Source organism: Mus musculus, chromosome 11 (assembly GCF_000001635.26).
Source record: "Mus musculus strain C57BL/6J chromosome 11, GRCm38.p6 C57BL/6J".
NCBI classification, from domain to species: Eukaryota; Metazoa; Chordata; class Mammalia; order Rodentia; family Muridae; genus Mus; species Mus musculus.
Window position 1 is genome coordinate 46,190,839 of NC_000077.6, and position 21,007 is coordinate 46,211,845.

General features: G+C 46.7%; 1 protein-coding gene and 1 long non-coding RNA gene across 14 annotated transcripts in view, besides 1 other annotated feature; one reads left to right on the forward strand and one right to left on the reverse strand.

The window, feature by feature from the left end:
- Gm35624 overlaps positions 1-3,075 on the forward strand; it is a 27,911-nt gene extending 24,836 nt beyond the window's left edge. For 7 of the 8 annotated variants that reach the window (XR_001780197.2, XR_001780199.2, XR_879816.3 and 4 more), the window contains one exon: positions 2,942-3,031. This is a non-coding gene — a long non-coding RNA (predicted gene, 35624). Of the gene's footprint in view, positions 1-2,941 lie in introns of all 8 variants that reach the window. The other variant, XR_001780200.2, reaches the window with a different exon arrangement.
- Positions 3,011-21,007, reverse strand: part of Cyfip2 (cytoplasmic FMR1 interacting protein 2) — a 119,011-nt gene continuing 101,014 nt past the window's right edge. For 3 of the 6 annotated variants that reach the window (NM_001252459.1, NM_133769.3, NM_001252460.1), the window contains exons 27-31: positions 17,450-17,522; positions 16,549-16,643; positions 9,808-10,046; positions 8,153-8,300; positions 3,011-5,629 (exon numbers count right to left, since the gene is read on the reverse strand). In NM_001252459.1, coding sequence (NP_001239388.1) covers positions 5,462-5,629; positions 8,153-8,300; positions 9,808-10,046; positions 16,549-16,643; positions 17,450-17,522 — 723 coding nt within the window. In that variant the 3' untranslated portion in view covers positions 3,011-5,461. The remainder of the gene's footprint in view (positions 5,630-8,152; positions 8,301-9,807; positions 10,047-16,548; positions 16,644-17,449; positions 17,523-21,007) is intronic. The other 3 variants (XM_006534463.3, XM_006534461.4, XM_006534462.4) reach the window with 1 other exon arrangement.
- Positions 10,520-12,429: an enhancer, noted in NCBI's record as "VISTA enhancer mm102". NCBI's record gives its function as "enhancer in: branchial arch[5/8] | heart[5/8] | facial mesenchyme[7/8] | other[8/8]" and the evidence as "EXISTENCE:transgenic organism evidence [ECO:0001131][PMID:17130149]".

Sequence of the window (21,007 nt, forward strand, 5' to 3'; positions counted from 1 at the left end):
ATCTGGGTCCTTTCAGCAAAATCTTGCTAGTGTATGCAATGGTGTCAGCGTTTGGAAGCTGATTATGGGATGGATCCCTGGATATGGCAGTCTTTAGATGGTCCATCCTTTCGTCACAGCTCCAAACTTTATCTCTGTAACTCTTTCCATGGGTGTTTTGTTCCCAATTCTAAGAAGGGGCACAGTGTCCACACTTTGGTCTTCATTCTTCTTGAGTTTCATGCAATTAGCAAATTGTATCTTATATCTTGGGTATCCTAAGTTTTTGGGCTAATATCCACTTATCAGTGAGTACATATTGTGTGAGTTCCTTTGTGATTGTGTTACCTCACTCAGGATGATGCCCTCCAGGTCCATCCATTTGCCTAGGAATTTCATAAATTCATTCCTTTTAATAGCTGGGTAGTACTCCATTGTGTAAATGTACCACATTTTCTGTATCCATTCCTCTGTTGAGGGGCATCTGGGTTCTTTCCAGCTTCTGGCTATTATAAATAAGGCTGCTATGAACATAGTGGAGCATGTGTCCTTCTTACCGGTTGGAACATCTTCTGGATATATGCCCAGGAGAGGTATTGCTGGATCCTCTGGTAGTATTATGTCCAATTTTCTGAGGAACTGGCAAACTGATTTCCAGAGTGGTTGTACAAGCTTGCAATCCCACCAACAATGGAGGAGTGTTCCTCTTTCTCCACATCCACGACAGCATCTGCTGTCACCTGAATTTTTGATCTTAGCCATTCTGACTGGTGTGAGGTGGAATCTCAGGGTTGTTTTGAGTTGCATTTCCCTGATGATTAAGGATGTTGAACATTTTTTCAAGTGCTTCTCTGCCATTCGGTATTCCTCAGGTGAGAATTCTTTGTTCAGTTCTGAGCCCCATTTTTTAATGGGGTTATTTGATTTTCTGGGGTCCACCTTCTTGAGTTCTTTATATATATTGGATATTAGTCCCCTATCTGATTTAGGATAGGTAAAGATCCTTTCCCAATCTGTTGGTGGTCTTTTTGTCTTATTGACTTATTGACGGTTCTTGAATCTATGTTGATGTCTCAGATTAGGGAAGTTTGGATCCTTCCCTTCTTTTTTCTCTTTTCTGTCTTTCTTTCTTTCTTTCTTTCTTTCTTTCTTTCTTTCTTTCTTTTTTTTTTTTTTTTTTTTTGTTTTTCGAGACAGGGTTTCTCTGTAGCCCTGGCTGTCCTGGAACTCACTTTGTAGACCAAGCTGGCCTCAAACTCAAAAATCTGCCTGCCTCTGCCTCTCGAGTGCTGCTGGGATTAAAGGTGTGCACCACCACTCCCGGCTTTTTTTTTTTTCCTTCTTTTTTCCTAATGTTTGCTGAACATTCTCATTCACTCTCTCCCTCCCTTCCCCCATTTCATGTATTTCCACACATTTGTTTTAAGGTTTTGTCTGTCTATTCCTGTAGTTCCCTGAACTTTCAGAATTCTTTATATCGACCTTTTTCTTTGAGTCGACTGTGTGAGCTTTATCAGTTTCTTTTGTGGATGGCGTTGACTTTCTGAGAGTCACATCCTTACACTGGGACCTGCAGGCCTGAGAAAACAGCCCTCTTTTAAGCATCTCTTTGGAAATAACTGTGATGGAGACACGTTAGTTCAAATGAATGGCAGTATCAGGCATCAGCCATGCAAAATGACAAATTTTAGAGGTAGTTGAGAGAAGAATTTTGCATTTGGTAGCTAGGGCCCTCAAATGACACTGCTGGGAAGTCATCTAGAACAATGGCTGGAAGGGGCTTCAGTAGAGAACCAAGGTCCTGGGAGTGGTCACTCATGGCTCTGGCATGCAGCTGGAATAGGTGGTCATTAGGAAAGCTGGGGAGACTGTGAAATGTGCGTCCGAGTCCCTGATGCTGGTTGAAACACATCCTTCTAATTGCTACATAGTCAATGCTTTCTCTAAAAGCAATGACTTTCCAGACATTAGCACTGCTTGAGCCTAGGGACCCATCGTGCTGGGTTCCCTCCTGATACCAGACTGATCAATCTTACTGCCCCAGACCCCCCTGAAAGCCCAGGGACCAAACTTTCAAACCTAGTTTGGGGGATCTGGGTGAGCATTAGCCCAGGCGTCGGAGCTCTCTTCAAATTCCAGCTTTGCTACTTGGTATTTGTGTGAGCATAAATAGTCTCCCACACTTCTGTAAAAATGCGCGTAAAGTGTGTGCCACACAGTGACGGCAGATGCCTGAGAAGGATGGTTAGATTCAGCATGGCACCTATATACATTAAGCATCCTCACGTATTAGTTTCCAGTCTTTCCTCTCAAAACTACTTCTGTGTGTGGTGTGCATCTGTAGATGCCTGCGTCGCTTGTGGTCCCACTCACGTGTAAAAGTGTGTGCAAATGCAGGCTGGGAGTTGATATCGTGAAGACTCTCCAGCCTTCAGTCCCTTAATCAACACCAGAGCTCAGTGGCATAGTAGACTCGCTAGCTGCCTTGCTCTGGGGTTCCTCTGTTCCACCTTCAGAGGCAGGAGCTATGGATGATGAGCTGTCTGCACCTGGTATTTATGTGGGTTCCTGGGGATCTGAACGCTAGGCCTCATGCTTGGCTCAGCAAATGTTTTAACCACAGAAACCTCCTAAGCCCCAAATAGTTTTATTTTATTGTCTGTCTGTCTGTCTGTCTGTCTGTCTACCTGCCTACCTACCTAATTTTTGGTTTTTCGAGACAGGGTTTCTCTGTGTAGCCTTGGCTGTTCTGGGACTCACTCTGTAGACCAGACTGGCCTCGAACTCACAGGTATCCTCCTGCCTCTGCCTCTGGAGTGCTGGAATTAAAGCCGTGCTTCACTATTAGTTTTATTTTTTAAAGTTATAACTCATTTGGGTAGAAAACAAAATAATCTGTTAATTTAGGGTGAATATATGTGGTATTTTATAATTTTCTTCCATTTTATTCCACTTTATCTAGACATTGGTTTTAATGTGGCTTCCATAGAACAATGAAGACTGGAAAGTGGCCAAGAAGTCAGGACGAAGATGCTGGTTTAACTGGTTTGGAAGCAGTTTTAATGGAGATGAAAATGTTTTATCGACTCAACACAGGTACCCCCAAAATACAAATCAAAATATCATCTTCAGCTGCATAGCAAATAGGATTTAAGAATTTAACATCATTATTTGATCACAAGCGTAAATATAAGTTCACCATAAATAAATGTAAATTCATTGTACAAAAAATCCCCAACAACTCTTAATACAAATATGGTACACATTTGACAATTTCTGAAACAGAATTCTTTTTAAAACATTTTAAAATCTAAGCTTTTTTCTTGATCTTTAAATACATTAAAAAAAAAATCAAAGGGGTGGGGGGCAAGGACCACTAGAGAGGAAAGAGCATTGAAGTTGTCCAGAGTTTGCAGGCAAGTGCTGCAAAAATGGAATCTCTGTCCTCAAAGCGAGGACCTCAATTTATTGGGATCAAATATCTTGAGCAGAATGTGACTCTTCCCAGAGGGTCAACTGTTGGGGTCAGGAGTGCAGGGTAGAAGGGATGAGCTGCCAGGAAGGCGGCCTTATGAACAGCCCAAATCTCTACAGAGCAGTGAGGGGACACTAAGCGGGGAAAGTCTGTTTATCACATTCTATCCCCAGCCAGAGCTGACGATCTGGAAAGTGGAATCTGCCTCTGGGATACAGCTATGGTCATTGAAAAATAATCAGACTAAGAATTAACAGTGCCAGACAGGAGGACTGGACAGTTTCTGTTTCAAACCACAACCCTACACTACAAATGCTCCTACTCTTGCTCAGAGAGACCCAGAGTTAGTAGAGTTGTCCAATCTACAGCAAGGTCTGAGTATGTGGTGTGCAGTGATATATCTGAGAAGAGGCAGGTCTTCTGGCTCTATTCCCAGAGATTCAAAGTTAGTGTCCAGAAAGGAACACTCTGGTGTGCCATCCTTAAGGATTCTAATTTATATGACCACCCTGGGGTACATGGCCCTGTCTGGCAAAGTACAGATTATGCACATCTCTTCTCTTCTCTGTGTGGTTAAAAAAACGGTGATGGATAACAATCACCTTCCTGGGGCAGGGGATGGTTACTCCTGTCTTCTGTCCTCCCCAGGCTGGTAGAGGAATATCTATTATTCCTGTGTCTTGGGAGCTCAGGGCTATGTCCTCTCTGCAGGTCAGATGACTAGCTCTATATGGAGACTTGGGCAATCTCTTTAAAAGATGTGCTATTTGTGGGGACTGTGCAGGGGTGTTTTAGTCTGAAACATAGAAGTTAATACATCCCCATGACTGAGCTTGAGCAAAAGGGAGAGACCAGGACATTGAGAGCAAAAGAACATTCCAAGAATCTTTTAGTAGCCGACATGAGAACATTCCAGTTAGCTCAAAGAAGACTTCCTTTTGAGGGGAGGGGTCTGGGGATAGGAAGCTTGTTGACAAAAATATTTTTCCTCCTTGCCACCCTGTCTCCAATTAAGGTAACCCCTTTAGGTTTTCTTTCTTGGGGGATTTTCCTGGATTAGGTTCTGTGTTAAGCAGCCACTGACTTGGTCACTCACGAATGCTATGTGTAGCGCTATGACGGACCATGTGGATTCCCATGTGGCTCAGTGCTAAGCCTCTGTTTGAGGACCAGGAGTGCCTCATCTTCCCACGCTGTTAACAAGGCCTAACATTTATCCTTTGGATCTGGAGTTTTGCCCTGTGCTGATGACTCTCTCTCTCCCTCACAGTAGGCCTGGTCATCTTCACCTAGTTCCACCCAGTGTGGTGTGGTTTTGCAAGCCTTACTTTCTTCTCTCTAGGTCTGTTCTGTAAGGAAGGTCTAGGGTGGGTCTTAGGGAGGCTGTAAAAGATCTTGGTCAGCATCATCTGTTGTCTTGACAACAGCAACCTCTTCCTGGTTCACCAGGGATCAGATTTTGGTGGTGGAATCCCTAATGTCACGAGCAGGAAGTGCTGTGGTGAGGGAACTGGAGGGAGAAGCCACAGAAGATGGGCCAGTAAGCTGAGATATCCAATGGGCCAGGCTGATATCTCTGCTATGGCTACACTCTTCTCTTCTATGTCTCTAAGACTATAGTGCTGGATCAAATACAGATAGCGGGTAGGAGGTTACGACTTGGGGAGGCGGTCTTGGGAAGTAATCGCAGATGGAGTGGGCAGCTGCAGGGTGGAAACAGTAGCTCTTCAATACAGATAAGGTGGAAAAAAAGAAAAGAAAGCACACACTGCCCTGTGTTTTTGTTGTTTTTTTTTTCATTTACACTATGGAAAATCCACCATGGAGATATCATGGGAGGAACATGCGGGAGCCCAGCCCTTGGGAGTGGTAGAGATGTGTTGGGGAGGTTTTCTTTTCCTTCCAGACCTGTCCACACACTGTCAACTGGACCTGCTGCAGGCTGGTCACTGTGTTCTCTCCTCCTCCTCCTCCTCCTCCAGGTTGAAGGTCTGCACGGTTTTCTACCTAGCAGGTGGTGGCCAATGACTGGTGGATTGGGGGCTGGAAGCAGCGCACATGCTCTACGGTGGAACTGTCTGTCTCTACAGACTTCATGTACTTGTTCAGGATGGCAAAAACCTCATTGTTCAAGATCTGGTACTTCCTGATGCGGTCAGCCATCTTCTTCAGAGGCTGGAGAAGAACGGGGAAGCTGAGGTTAGGATTGGGGTAAAGTGGGAGGCAGAGAGGGGGCTGCAGTCCAGATTCCTGACATTCCATTAGTCACGTTTCCCTTTTCGTTAAAGATCTTCTCTACAGTTCCCAAATAAAACGCTAAAGGTTGCTGATAACCTTTGCAAGTTTCAAGGCTTATAATAAAGCTACTATAATCAAAGCTCCGCAGTACTGTCACGAAGACCAGTGAAATAGAACTGTACGGCTAGAAACAAACTATGTTGAACCAAACGACTCTGAACAGGATGGGCAAGACATCTGAAGTATGTGTGAGTGCCAGGGGTAACATTTTCAACAAATCCTGGGAAAACTGGAATCCTATGCAGATGAATGTTAGACCTTATATTATAGACTCTATTCAAGAATAAGTAGGAAATGAATAAAAGGCTTCAACATGAGACAAACTATGAAGTTCTTAGAAGAAAGCACAGGAGTAAACCACCATGATGTCAGATTTGACGGCCAATGCAGAGGGAAATGAAGACTTGTGTGCATTAAAAGATATCATCAACAGAATGAAAGGTAGCATTTATAAAACAGGCAAGTAGCTGTTGTTCTGAATATATATAAATGCTATAATCCAAGGCTACTAAGGTGGCTCAGTGGGTAAAAGTGCTGTCACGTCTGAGGATCTCAGTTGGATCCCAGACCTCACATGTCAGGAGAAGAGAAATGACTTCATTATGTTGGCCTCAGACCCCTACCCATGTGCTGCGACAGGCCTCTCCAAACATACACACACACACACACACACACGCTCTCAAAGGAAGTAAGCATGAGAAAAATTTAAGGAGCAATTAAAATTCAAAGAAAAGACTCAAAGGCATTTCTCTACAGAAGACACACAAAGACCCAATGATATGCGGAACTCTGTACTCTTGGGTGTTGCTGGTGGGAATATAAAATGGTGCACCCATTAGGGAAGACAGTCTGGCTGTTCCTCAAAAGAATTAAAGAACATTACCAGATGGTCCAGCACTTAGACTTCTGAGTGTATACTTCAAAGAACCGAAGGAGAGACTCAGTAAGCTGCCTAAGATGTGTGAGTTCAGAGTTCTGTTGTTATTCTTAGTTGCTAAAGGTGAATGCAACACAAGGGTCCATCAGTGGGCTGTGTTTCGCATACAATAAAGTACTAGTGAACTATAAAAGAATGGGATTCTGACATGCTGTGGGGTGGATGGGCCTTATGAAATGTGATGGGCCAGTCACACAAGGACAGAGACTGTTGTTACTGTTAAGGTATGCAAAGTCCTTACATTCATGGGGACAGAAAGAAAAATGATGGCTGCCAGGCACTGGGGAGTCATTTAAATGGACACAAAGCTTCAGCAGGAGAAAATGAAAATTCTCCAGGGATGAGGATGAGGGTGGCAGGATACTGTGAGGGTATTTAAAGTAACACTGAACTGGATACCGGAAAATAGTTACTAACAATAACCACAACTCTTAACCCCTCCCCCTGTTGTTTGTAAGGACGCTCCTACATCTTCCTGGACAGCTCCTCTGGGCCAGACCAGACAGATCAACCTTCCTAGTGCTGTGACCCTTTAATACAGTTCCCATATTGTGACACCCCCACCCCCCAGCCATAAAACTATTTCATTCCATAGCTGGGCGTGGTGGCGCATGCCTTTAATTCTAGTACTCGGGAGGCAGAGGCAGGCAGATTTCTGAGTTCGAGGCCAGCCTGGTCTACAAAGTGAGTTCCAGGACAGCCAGGGCTACACAGAGAAACCCTGTCTCGAAATAAAAACAAAACAAAAAAACCCAAAACCCCAAAAAACCAAAAAACCAAAAAACCAAAAACAAAACAAAAACTATTTCATTCCTACTTTCTAACTATAATTTTGCTACTGTTATGAATGGCAATGTAAACAGCTGATGTTCAGGATATCTGATGTGACCCCTGTGAAACAGGCCTTCAACCACCCCCCTCTAAAGAGGTTACAACCCAGAGGGTGAGGACCACTGTGTTAGCCACCCAGCTATAAGCCTCCATGCTGTGTGGCAGCTGCTCCCTGTGTCTGGAATCCACCCAGGCCACTGGCCCCATGTACTGCCCATCATCCAACCCAAGTCCTAACTTCTACGAAGACTTCTGACTTCCTCCCCACCACTGCCGTTCAGTTTAAGGGCTCTGTTTTCTTATAGCACCCAACAGCCATGGCTGTAGTGTCCAGTCCCAGTGCCTGCCATGGCTGTAGTGTCCAGTGTGCTGTGGCAATGGTGGCCAGCACCAACAGGGTCTGCTTGGGTCAGGGAAGTGACCTTTGAGGTCAGGAGTCCAGGCTTGCTTCTCAGGGTTACCCAATCCGTCACAGCATGTTCTGGGCAGGCCTTTTCTGAGCATGTCTCTAACTTGTGAAGTGTCTGTGCATAGCCATCGCTCGCCCTCCATAAGCAGCTCATCCTACTCCTTCCTCAAGACAGCCCTGTTGCCAGACCTCACGTCTCAGGCCAGCCATATCATCTGCTTACCACATTCTTAATGATCTCATCCTTCCCGTCCTGCCTCTGCACCTTCAGCAGATGATAACAGAAGTCAAACAGGTCAAAGCGCCGCTGCTGGCCCAGCAAGACAATGATGGAGCAGCCGGCCCAGTTCAAGCCGTCACCGAAGCACTGCCTAGGGTCGGGAAGGAAACGGTATGAGACTGAGGGAAAATGCCCTTGCCAAAGTACAGCTACCCCATGGAGACAACAGTCAGCTTGGAGGAAGAGAAGAACACATGAAGGAAAACACAATCAGACTCCCTCTCTGTCTCTCCTCCTGCCCACACATATATGTGCAGGCCCGAGATGGAGGGTGGCTATCATCCTCAGTTGGTCCTTCCCTTGCTTTCTCAGTCTCTGTCCCTAAATCTGGCTTGGCCAATGCAGTGAGACTGCTCAACTCACTGGCTAGATCGCTAGTGAAACTGGTTGACAAGCTTCCAGACATCCTCCAGTCTCAGCCTCGCTAGTTTCAGGACTACAATTGCCTCACTTGGCTTTTTTTGAAATGTGTATGTTATATGATGTGTCTCTATGGATGGGCACACACGAATGCAGATGCCCACAGGAGGCAGAAGCCAGTGGCGGCAAGTCCTCCCACAGCTGGACTAGCAGGCAATTGTGAGACATCTGACATGGGTGCTCGGATCCGAACTTTTGTCTTCTGTAATAGCAGTGTGGTGCTCTTACCCACTGAGCCATCTCTCTAGCTCTTCCCCTGGCTTTTAAACATGGCTCCTGGGGACAGAACTCAGGTCCTTGAGGCTTGCACTGAGCCATCTCCTCCACTCTAATCAGCCTTCGAGACTCACATGGCTTGTCTTGAGGCCAGTCAGAGGAGGCTGTGTTGGCTCCTTGGCCTCTCAGAAGCCCCACTGGAGGCCGCAATGACCAGGAGACATGTTGATGACTATAGGGCCATTCTTCTGTCATTTACTTTGTTCCCAGCCTGCCCCGGGCAGCTCCCCCACTTCCCGTCACAGGGTTGGAAGGATATAGTCCCTGCAGCTTGTTGGTCTTTCTCTTCCCCTCCCCACCCCTTCTTTCCCTGTCTTTAGTCCCAAAAGGACCAGTTAGTCACCTCTGCCACATCACCCTCAGTATGAAGCTAGATGGATGCAGAAGAGGGGGCTCTGCTCCTGTTTTCTCTGCTGACAGGACTGTGGGTGACCCAAAAAGGCTCCTCATTTCCTAAGTGGAGTTTTGCAGGGGTGGGAGTAGATGCTCAGGGGCCAAAAGGTTAACACTCGTGGGATGCTTTCTTTCAGTCTTGGCCTCCGATTCTGCTGACAGCCATTTATTGATTTTCCTGGACTGCTCATTCGTCTTCACAGACCCCATCCCAGATCCGGTTACAGGATCAGTTGTAGTATGAAAATTCAGGTCTGACAACCAAGCTCCATTCTCTGGCATCCACCTCCTCCCCTTGTCTCCAATCAGCCCCATGGACACCTTGACATATGTACTTCCGTTTTCTGTTTGACCCCTTTAACCTCTGGAGACCAAGAACAGTCCACTGTTGCCATGTCCAGCGCTGGCACAGTGACCAATATGTATCACTGTTCAAGCCTCTTCGGGCCTGGTTCTCCTTTCTGGCTAGCACATCCCAGGGGTGAGGGGAGGGGAGAGGGTGCACTCACTCAGCTGTGAACTCGTTGGTCCCCACAGGGATACAGTAGACAAACTGCATGGCACTCCACAGCCGGTGAAACTCCACACACTCATCCACATGCATGACGCCATTGGTGGGTGGCGGGCCCCTCCAGATGGGGTCCTGCAGGTAGCTCCGGATTCGGGTCAGGATGACCTCAAACATGGACAGGCCGCAGCAGAGCCGCTCCTTGGTCAGCAGGTCACCCTCCCGAGCGATGGCGATTTGCTGAGACAGGAAGCATATGTTAACACAGCATCACCCATATCCGAGATCCCATCTGTCCCACTTCCTCTGGAGAGTCCCAAATACTGGTGCCAACCACATCTAGAACTTGTTCCCTGGGACTGATGCTCTCCCCAGAGCAGGGCACTGAACCTAAGAACTTGAGGGCATGGAAGCCTTATGGTAACTGTCACCCATGGCAAGTAAAATCCAGGCCCCATCAATGGAAGACTGATTTAAAAAAAAATCATCTGAGCACACACTGGTCTCAGAGGCTGGTTGGGGCTAAAGAAATAGGCTCACTGCAAGTACAAGGACCCAAATTCTGTCCTCCCGAATCCACATTAATAAGCCAGGCATGATATACGTGCTTGTAATGCAGGCCAGGATGGCTAACTAGATACACAGAAGTCAGAAGTGTCCCTATCAGTTTTATAATGTAACACTACCATAGTGTGTGGCACAGCAGGCTCCTGATGAGCGGTGGCTCTGTCCAACTCTACGGGTAGATTATTATTTCTGCTCAGAAGGGAGGGAGCTGAAGCTCAGAGGTGCAGCCGAGGGAAGGTACAGAGCTTGGATCCTGCTCAGTGAAGCATGGTTCTTTTTGTTTGTCTGTTTATTTGTTTGAAGGATTTACTTATTTATTTTATGTGTATGAGTGCATAATAGCTCTCTTCAGACACACCAGAAGAGGGCATCAGATCCCATTACAGATGGCTGTGAGCCACCATGTGGTTGCTGGGAATTGAACTTGGGACCTCTGGAAGAGCAGCCAGTGCTCTTAACCGCTGAGCCATCTCTCCAGCCCCGAAGCCTAGTTCTACAAATTAAATCGTGAAGTGAATTCGGCAAGTTGGAGAAAATGACATTTACTACAATGCCCTCAGACACCAGCACAACCCACAGATGGACAGCGCATGCGTGGGATTGTGCGTGTAGAAAACATTTTGGAGGAGTGAACTTCGTCGTGGGTGCAGATGGGCTGCGGGAAATGGGTGAGCTTTTCACTTTTAAAATAGTTCTGTACCGTGGAATGTGCTAGAAGGAACGTATGTTACTGTTTTAAAATTTGCCACTGACTTCAGAGAACTATTTCCTCTTGTTAGAAACCCTTCTTTGACAATGGCAAATGGTCTCTATTAGTAATTCAAACAAGCGTCTCATCTGGTCTTGGCTACTGCATCTCGAGTAATCAGACAGGCAGACAGGCACATCAAACAGGACCGTCTCTCCCACAAGGGTCTGTGCTCTGAGTGAAAACATCTAAGAGCAAAAGGTGCCGAAAGCCTCTGCAGAACACGTATTACAGACTAAGGTCAAAGTCAGGTCTTTCTGTCTGGGAACAAAGCTAAAGAAAGCTGGCTTCTGAGACTCTGGACCCACAGGACACACGTGTGGGATCAGCTCCCAGTGGGAGGAAGGGCTCTCAGGGGCCCATTCTGTAGGGGGCTTGAAGGGACCAACAGACCTCCCCCTCAAAGCTCTCTTCCTTGGAGACCTTCCCCTCCCCCAACCACAGAGGGCAGCCTCTAAGTAAATCCAGGGAAGGAAATAAATCAGAAAGCAGAGATTGTGATGATCGTGGCCCTTGAGTGTAGTTGTCATGACAACTATAAAGTGAAGGAGGAAGGTGAGATGGGGAAGAGTTGGCGGACATGTCTGAAACACCACTGTCTCACGAACCAGGAGAAGACCCTGATCCGTGCAGAATCAACTCGATTGCACAGCAGGCAGTTCACGACACAGGAGACCACTCGAGCTGCCAGAGTTAGCCAGATAAGGCGCTCTTAAGATAGCATGAGCTCAGTACTTGACTGTTTTTTTTTGGTGTGTTTGCTCTGTTCTGCTCAGCTCTCTCTACACGTGAAGAACATGGCTCTGTGGGGACGCCCAGTAAATAAACGACCCGTGTATGTTCTTATCAGCAAATTAAGGGACTTCTGGTGTCCTAATGAATCTGCTGTCTTCCTGGTTAATTCTGAGCCAGGCAGCACCTGAGAATCCTGGTTTGAAAACATTGGCAAATGATTTTATAAAAGCTGTGGCTTGACTCCCAGTTCTCCGTCCACTACAGCCAACAGAAGGGGCCTCGACCCCTTTCCCTGAAGAAGTGTTTGCCCTTCTATTTCTTTCTGTGAACCACAAAAGTAATATGCATTTACTGGGTAAAATTTGGAGAAAACTTTAAATAACATATAAGAAAGACACTATTTCACTTATCTCACTACCCAGAGAAGAGCTTTCTTAAAAAAAAAAAACATATATGTAGATCGTTCACAGTTATGAATATGGATATATGCATGCATATAGCAGCTCATCTCTATTACATTTTTACTTTATAGATCTCTAATTTAAAAACTCATTTCCATAATGCATTCAGTGTTATAGTTTTTAGGTGGCTAAAACTATGGTAAGCGTGTTTAGTTCTCTACCCTTGTGGGTTATTTTAAATTGTTCACGAATCTTCACTACTCGGGACAATTCTAAAGAAGTTCCCTGTGGACATGACATTTTGTGAGCACTGTCTCCTGTTATGTTACTGGATAAATCTTATTGGGAGTCAGGGAATATAAATACTTTAAAAGGCTTTGCTAGCTGGATGGTGGTGGAGCATACCTTTAATCCCAACACTCGGAACACAGAGGCAGGGGGAAGTCTCTGGGAGTTCGGGGCCAGTCTGGTTTACAGGCTGTTCCAGGACAGCCAAGGAGGCTACACTGGGAAACCCTGTCTCAAAAAAAACCCCAAAAAACAAAACAAAACAACCAATCAACCAACCAACCAAAAAAACCAACCTCTTTTTTTTTTTTTTTTTTTTTTTGCTATATAACAAGACTGTCTTAAGGACGGTGGCCAGACAACTTCCCAGGTGACAGCCATGCTTCATACTCTCAGCTGTCAATGTGCTCTGAAGAAAAATGTCTTTATCAAATGGAGAGATTCGAAACTGCCTGGGCTTTGGGGGTCCCACTTCACAGATTGATAGCAACGTGGAACTTTTCCTGTTTGTTGGCATAATTGTTATTTGAATGCGAGTCTGTCATCGTCTTTTCTGGTACTTCATTTCATACATGTACATGCACATACATGTGTATGCACATGCACTTTGCCTGTGTGTGCACATGGAAGTCAAGAGGTCAACTTTGTGTGCCTCTATCTGATCTCTTTGCCTATGTTTTAAGATAGGGTCAGTCACTGAACCTGGAGCTCACTGTACTGTTGAGACTGGCTGCCAGCAAGCCCCTGAGATGTCTGTCTGTCCCCTTCTCTATTGCTAGGGTGACAGGTTTGTTACCACCCCTAGCTTTCACGTGGGTGCTAGGGATCTGAACGCAGGTCTTCATGTTTCCATGAAAAGCCCTTCACCCAGTGAATCTCACCCCAGCCCTCACTTACTTTTTACAGGAAAGAGAGGCCATCTAGTGCTTGATGCAAATGAGGTCAGTTTGTGGTCTGTTCTAATGTATAAAGGACAGCGCTTAAAGGAGCTCTGACCTACATTCTGTTCCACACAGTGGGGGTCTTTCCCAAGGGCCTCCCATTTTCATGGAGAACTCTGATTACATGAAACACCTGATTCCACCCATAGCTTCTCAATATTCTTTTCTATGGCCCTTTGCATCTTTAGGAATTCTGGTTTATTCATTAACAGGCAAGAAATGCAGACCGTACCACATTGCGTGTGTGTGTGTGTGTGTGTGTGTGTGTGTGTGTGTGTGTGCAAATTCCCTAGCCTTTCTGCAAACATCCATGATTCCTTGGTAACATGCAAAAGGTATGAATACCTACAGTGAGTACTTGGAAAAGTAAACAAGGCTCACAATGATTTTTACCAAGTGGAACATCAGGAGAGATCTTTCCTCCCTGATCAGTGGCTTGACCCTCTGTCATCTTGGAAATGATTTATCTCGCCAGCTGTTAATGATATAACAGACTTCAAAAGAAAAGATACTGACTTTAAAAAGGCAGGCCAGCTCGGGAGGTGGAGCAGCTACCATCCCATTTCAGAGATGGGAAAATGAAGGCAGTTTCCTATGAGATTATGTGACACTTCAGGGGAGAGCTGGGAACAATGGTGCTGGCTGAAAACCAGGTCGCCTTGGTTTGCTCAGAAACAAAGGCAAAGGCCACACTGCTCGCTCCTTCAACCTTCCCTGCATTAAGTCTGCGGCCGACAGTTTCTGGTCACTGACCCAGACACCGTACAAGGTCCAGCAGACGAGAACACCTAGCTGGCCAGCTTCAGTGTCTACAACTTGTTAGCATTTATTTACTGATTTAGTATATGGGTCGATGAAATTGTATTTATTATTATTGATGTGTGCGAGCATTCAGTGTGTGTGCACACATGTGTGTTTGGCATATGTGTAGAGCTCAGAGGACAACTTGTACCCAGTCATTCTTTCCTTCCATTACATGTGTCCTGGGGCTCACACTTGGGCTGGTAAGCTTGGCAGCAAGTGTCTTTACCTACAGAGCCATCTCACTGGCCCCGAGTTTATGTTTTAATTTAGTTTTCTTCACAAATCACCTACACACATTAATGGGGTACAGTGGACCTCAGTCCCACTCTAAGGTCTTTCCCATCCCCACTCCTGAGTAACCCCTGATTATACTTTCAGGTTGACCTGACTGTAGTGTTCGACTATTCCTTGAGAAGTAGGTGACTTATCACACTGGCATGTCCTCTCTTACTAGGGTCTTGTTAAATACTCAACATGGGGTAAAGTGAAATTTCTATTGGTCGAAAGGAAACGGTGTTCAGCCGAACGGGGAAGGAATGCACAGCCATGAGCGGAAACACAGGGCAGGCCCCTCAGGCTCACAGAGCTGGATGCTTGCAGGATGACACCCGAGAGCAACAGGCACGCCAGCACGCCACTGGCTTGCGGGATTTCTCCCTAAAAGGAAATCATCTTAGAGAATTTTTCTCTGTTCAATCTCTGCTGCCCCCAAAGTAGGAAGACTCTTTATGGTATCTGAATTCCCTGCTGTGAGCCAAAGACCCAAACACCTCCTACGGGTTCCTCACTGTTTACAGTGGGAGCCTCTTGGTGGTGGTGGCTTGTCAGTATGACATCTGTGCAGATGGGACTTGGCCTTATGGAGAGAGGCTACCTCTTACCCTCTGCTGAACCTGAGTCCAAGGGTGGCTTTTACTCCCGTACCGTGACAGTGGTCGGTGTGACCCCTGGATTATCTCTAAGTGTCCTGTACTGCCACATCCCCTGCCTGCCTCCAAATGGGAGGCTCTCTTAAATCAACTTGAAGGAAAACAGAAGCAGACGTTTTGGTGGCTCTCCCCCTGTTTCTCCTCGGTCCTGCTTCCTGACAGCGTCTGAGAGTGCTCTGAGGGCAGGCATCCTCCCTTACCCGATTCAGTGTCCATAGTAACCATTTAGAAAAAACAAAAACGTTAGCTTTGACAGACTCAGCAATGAGCCCAGGCAACTTTGAAGATATTGGGACATTATAGAAAAACTCAAATCATCTTTGATCCTTCATCCCCCTACCCAGTCTCTAGCTCCACCTTGCTTCAGAGGCTACCATCATGGTGAACTGGTGTGCTGGCTGGTTTTGTGTCAACTTGACGCAAGCTAGTCATGTTAGAGAGGGAACCTGCATAGGACTGAGCTGTAAGCAAGCCTGTCTGGCATTTCTTAATTGGTGATTGATGAGGGAGGGCCCAGACCACTGTGGGTGGTGCCACCCCTGGGCTGGTGGTCCTGGGTTCTATGGAAAAGCAGGCTGAACAAGCCAGGAAACAGCACCTCTCCATGACCTCTGCATCAGTTCCTGCCTCCAGGTTCCAGCCCTGATGTCCTTTAAGGATGAACAAGGATATGGAAGTATAACCTGAGTAAACCTTTCTCCCCGAACTTGTTTTTGTAAGGGTTTTTTCTCACAGCAATAGAAACCCTCACTAAGACAATTGGGTTTGGAACAGTCCAGAAGTTTTCAGGGGGGCCTTGAAAATGCTGTGACAATGTAACTTTAATTTAAAACCTAGCAACATGGGATGATAGATTTAGATTTAATTTTTCATTTCCATTATTATGTATTTAATAATGCTGAATCTACAAGCACAAGGCCCTTACATGGAATGCCACACACTGTCAGACTAGTATCTCACAGACAATGTATGACCACCAAGTCTCCTGACCTTGAGTCTCTTAGGATACCTAGATGTAAAGTGCAGACTCAGTATGTGTGGCTATAGTTTTGATAGACAGCGTTGCAGAGTTCCTGGTACCTGGCCGGGGTATGATAGACACTGCCTTAAGTAGCCTTCCTTCCCTCTTTCTTAGCAGAGCTCACGGCACTGGGTGGAGAAGAAAGACACGACCTCGAGAGGAAAGCTCATCCCAGCTTCTCCAGCTCTATGGTATTGGACACACTTTTCCCTTCTATGTGCCTTAGTTTCCCTATCTGTAAAATGAGGAGGTTGGACCCCAAACTCTCCTTCTTGGGATCCTCTGGGTCCGTGATACAGGGTTTGTACCTGAGGCGTCCCCAGCCGCTCTATCAGGGGAACCAGGTGAAGTGGGGCGTACTTGGCCTCGAGGCGCTTCATCCGGACTTCCAGGCGCTCCCCCTCTGCGGATGGGGCAAACGAAGAGAAAATGAGTGTGTGGTGGGGGTGGGGAGGTACTTCTCAGAGGACCCGATGCTCTCACTGTGTCCCCAAACCTGGGTAGAGTGTGCAGAACTTTCTCCTTGGTTCTGGAGACTGTGATGAGAATTCACCACGAGGGACTACCTCCTTATACGCTTGGATCAATAACAGACCGTCTGTCTAGTGAAATGGTGAAGTCCTTGTCACTCAAGAAGTTCAAGGCTAGATTGAGCGACACAGTAAGGCTAGCCTGGAAGGAACAAGGCTTGGATAGAGGAGGGGACGGGGAGATCTCAGGGGCTTGCTGGCAGCCGGTCTCACCAATACAGCGAGCTCCAGGTTCAGTGACAGACCTTATCTCAAAAAATAGGCAAAGAGATCAGATAAAGGTACGCAGTTGGAGTGCCATTTCTAATTCCTTAGTGATTCCACAGGCATCCAAAACATTATGTTCCTCCCTGGATGACTGCAGTCTGAGTTGATGGGGATTGGGAAGTGAGCCTAGTATAGGGGAATGTGCGAGGACCTGAGTTCGAATCCCCAGAAGCATATAAAAGCTGGACAAAGCAGTACACATCTGTAAATCCAGCTTTCTTATGGCAAAGATAGGAGGTGGAGACAGGAGACTTCCTAGACGTTTGCAGGCCACCTAGCCTGGCATGCGGAGTGGCGAACCACAGAGACCTTCCACGTGCATCCCATGGCACACATGTCTATACTTAAACCAATATAAGTGGGCATTGATTCAGATCTAAGAAGGCTGTCGCTGCCGCTGGTGGTTTCTTACCTTTGATGTAGACTCGGGGCAGAATGTTTTGGAAGGGTGCAGCATGGAGCAAATCACAGACTTCCTCCTGAGACTGCAGAGACGGGGAGAGGAAGAGAAAATGACTGTCACATTAAAGCAGAATTCATTCCTAAAATCTCAAGTCCAGTTCTGCCGGCTCTACTGCTCACGTTCTGGGTATTCTTGTCAGCAATGTGACCCTAGGAACTTACTGGTTCCTCCGGGTCTACTTCTCATCAAAATGAGGACGGATTGGATTCTGGTTCAATGGCTTGTGAGGACCGAGAGCATCCACAGCCTCATAGCGCAGCTCATGAGAGCCCAAACCGTTTTTACCATCACCGTGTACGGATTTTGCTGAAGGGTTAAGACAAATGAAGGATGGAGGAACCAGACAATGCCGAGGGCTCTCTGGCCAGCTAGCCTAGTCCACTCAGAGAGCCACCTTATCTCAGAAATAAGGTAGACTGCTCTTGGGGAATGCCGTCTGAGGATCATTAGTGTGTGTGTGTGTGTGTGTGTGTGTGTGTGCATATGCAAGTATTTTGGTCAATCCTGCCGTTCGTTATCCAGAATGGCTCTGAGCAAAGGTCTATGTCCCTGGATTAGTTTTCATCACATTAGACACCAGCCAGCAAGAGAAGAGAACCTAGAACGTAGGTTTTGATGAACACAAGCTATGCACAAAAGCACACTTACACATAAACGGAGTCCTGTACCACAGGGATGGGAGAGCACAGTTGGTTATGGCTAAAGGGAAGACAAGGCTAGCAGACTTAATTAAGGACTAGCCTCTGATTGCTGATTTCAGGACAATGTCGGGGAGCAGTTGGAGAAGACCTCTTTACTGTGTCTCCTCCTTTCTTTTGTGGGTACCATCATCCATCCATCCATCCATCCATTCACCTAACAGATATTTATAAAATACCAGCCACAGTTCTAGGCTATGCAGATATGATGTTGGACAAGTTAGACTAGATCTTTGCTCTCATGCCATTTAAATACCTGTAAAGACTTGTGAACACAAAGAAAATTTCAGATAGTGATCGCTCAAGAGAGGGACCGAGAAGGAGGCGAGAGTTAATTTGGGTCACTTAGAACCCCCCCCCCCCCAGGAAGGAGCAAAGGCTAAGCACAGGGTAGACATGGCAGAAGCTAGCCCCATAGACTCAGGAAAGCACATTCTAGTGCCAAGGCCGTGGGAGACCAGCAAGCTGGGGTAGAGACACAGTGGGACTCACAGTACACACTGCACTTGGTCCTAAATGGTGGGGAGCAATGACATCATGTGGGGCCCAATGGCATTGGCCAAGTGCAGACTGCATTCTCAATAGAGAGGAGATATTTAAGTTATGGCAAGCACACATCACCCTGTCATAACAGTCTTGTCTTTTGCCCTTAGGGACGTCACTAGAAGGCTGCCCACTGTCTGAACCTCACATTCTGCTCCATTCCCGTAGATAAACTGATCTCAGGAGCCACCTGAGTGCTCAGAGAAAGGAAGAGAAGGCTGGAGATGAACAACGCAGAAACTCGGGTCATTTTACAGGGGACATTCTGACTCTCCAGGAGATGAGGGTACTTCCTTTTCCCACTCTGAAGCCCTCTCTACCCAAAGCTTGCAAACCAGAGGCCTAGGGAATCTTGGAATGTGGCTATCCTGCTTGCCTGCTTTCTGCTCTGCAGTGCTCTTTGGCCAGGGAGGTTGAGAAGGCAAGTGTGGGATTAGCCTTCTGACAGAAGTAGGAAGGTCCCAGAGGAGGAGTTAACTACCCATTTACATAACGAGGTGGCTACACACCTTGTGTGGGAGATACTTGCTTGCTGTTCATTAGCTGAGATCATTGCTACAGATAGAAACAGCCAGTGGGCACAGACAAAGGCCTGTGTGAGAGACAGAACAAGCTTCCATTGTGGAGCCTGGGCTGACGGCTGGCTTCTCTCTCCTCTGATCAGTATCTCAAAGCATCTATCCTGAGCCTACCAAGCCACTCCCCACTGGACAAGGTCCTTTCCGGGCCTGTGAATCCCACACCGCAGTGGTCCTTAACCTGTGGTTCCTGGCTCGGTGGCCACTGTGTGTCCACTACAGAAGCTTTGCTCTCTTCTCCATGCTCTTGAACTCTCCTTTCTCCTCTACTTAGTGAGTCTTCTTTCTCTAGCTTTCAGTTCCAACGCCACCCCTGAAGGATACTTCTGGGAGTCCCTTCTCTTCCCTCGCCCCCGTGCCACTAATCATCCTTTAAGAATCATATTTGTTCCCCTTTCAGAATTTGAGCTCAGTCTGTATTTTATATTCCATGTGACTCATGAATACCTACCTCTTACTGGAATCCAACCTCTCTAAAGTAGAGACAAGCTTCGTTTATATATTGGACTGCATTTTTTTGCTACACCACCAAAAAGATGAGCACAATGCTGGTCATGTACCAAGTGATTAATAATCTCAGAATAAAGCTGAAGATACAGGGGCTGGGGATACAGCGGCTGAAGATACAGGGGCTTAGGTGATACAGCTGAAGATACAGGGGCTGGGGATACAGGGGCTGAAGATACAGGGGCTTAGGTGATACAGCTGAAGATACAGGGGCTGAAGATACAGGGGCTTAGGTGATACAGCTGAAGATACAGGGGCTGGGGATATTGCTTAGGTGATACAGTGCTTGTCTAGGTCCTAGTGCTTGGGAGGTGGAGGCAGGAGGATCAGGGGTTGACGGCCATCCCCGACTACATGCCTAGTCAGAGGCCAATCTGGACCACAGGAAACCCTGTCTCCCTATCTTTCTTTTTTTCTTTTTAAGTCAGGTGTGCAGACATGTGAGAGACAGGAGACATATTAGACTCTCTTGAGTTTGGGAGTTTGGGACTTCCTATGTAAGCTTGGAAGTTTCTTCTCTATTTTAAAATCAAAAGCCTCTGGTCTCTCGATAGATAGGAGTGGTGTTTATGTAGGTGTGCTGCAATCAATATTTGCTTTTGTTTTAGGCTACACCCGGGGCAGGCCACAGATGCAGAACAAAACATAAATATTATTTTCTTAAAAAGAACACACTGCGGTGGTAACACAAGAGCACAGGCTTCAGGAGCGGGAGGAAGGTGGTGACAGGTTTCAGGGGCCCGAGGAAGGCGGTGACACTGTTGCTGCTTCCTAACTGAGATTGTGCTCCTGTTATGAATCATAATGTAAATATATGTCTTAGGCAACCTCTGTGAAAGGGTCTCCTGACCCCAACCCCAAGGGGTCATAGCCTGCAGGTCGGGAACCACAGCTCTAGAGGCTTCCCAAGCCGCCACTGCATTTTTTATTTCAAAACCTGGCAGACTGCTCCCATTTCTGCAGGGCCCACACTAAGCTGCAGAATGAACCCTCCAGCCATAGCCCGTGCTTCTGATGCAAAGCCAATCAATGACCCTGCAATCACTGACCAAGAAAGAATCTCAGAGGGGTTGTCATATGTCTGGGGCTGGCATGTCATGGGACATGAGAGGTCAGGGAGAAGAATGTCAAGTGCAAAGATTTAATACCATCCAGGAGATGAAAATCCGGTCCCACACACT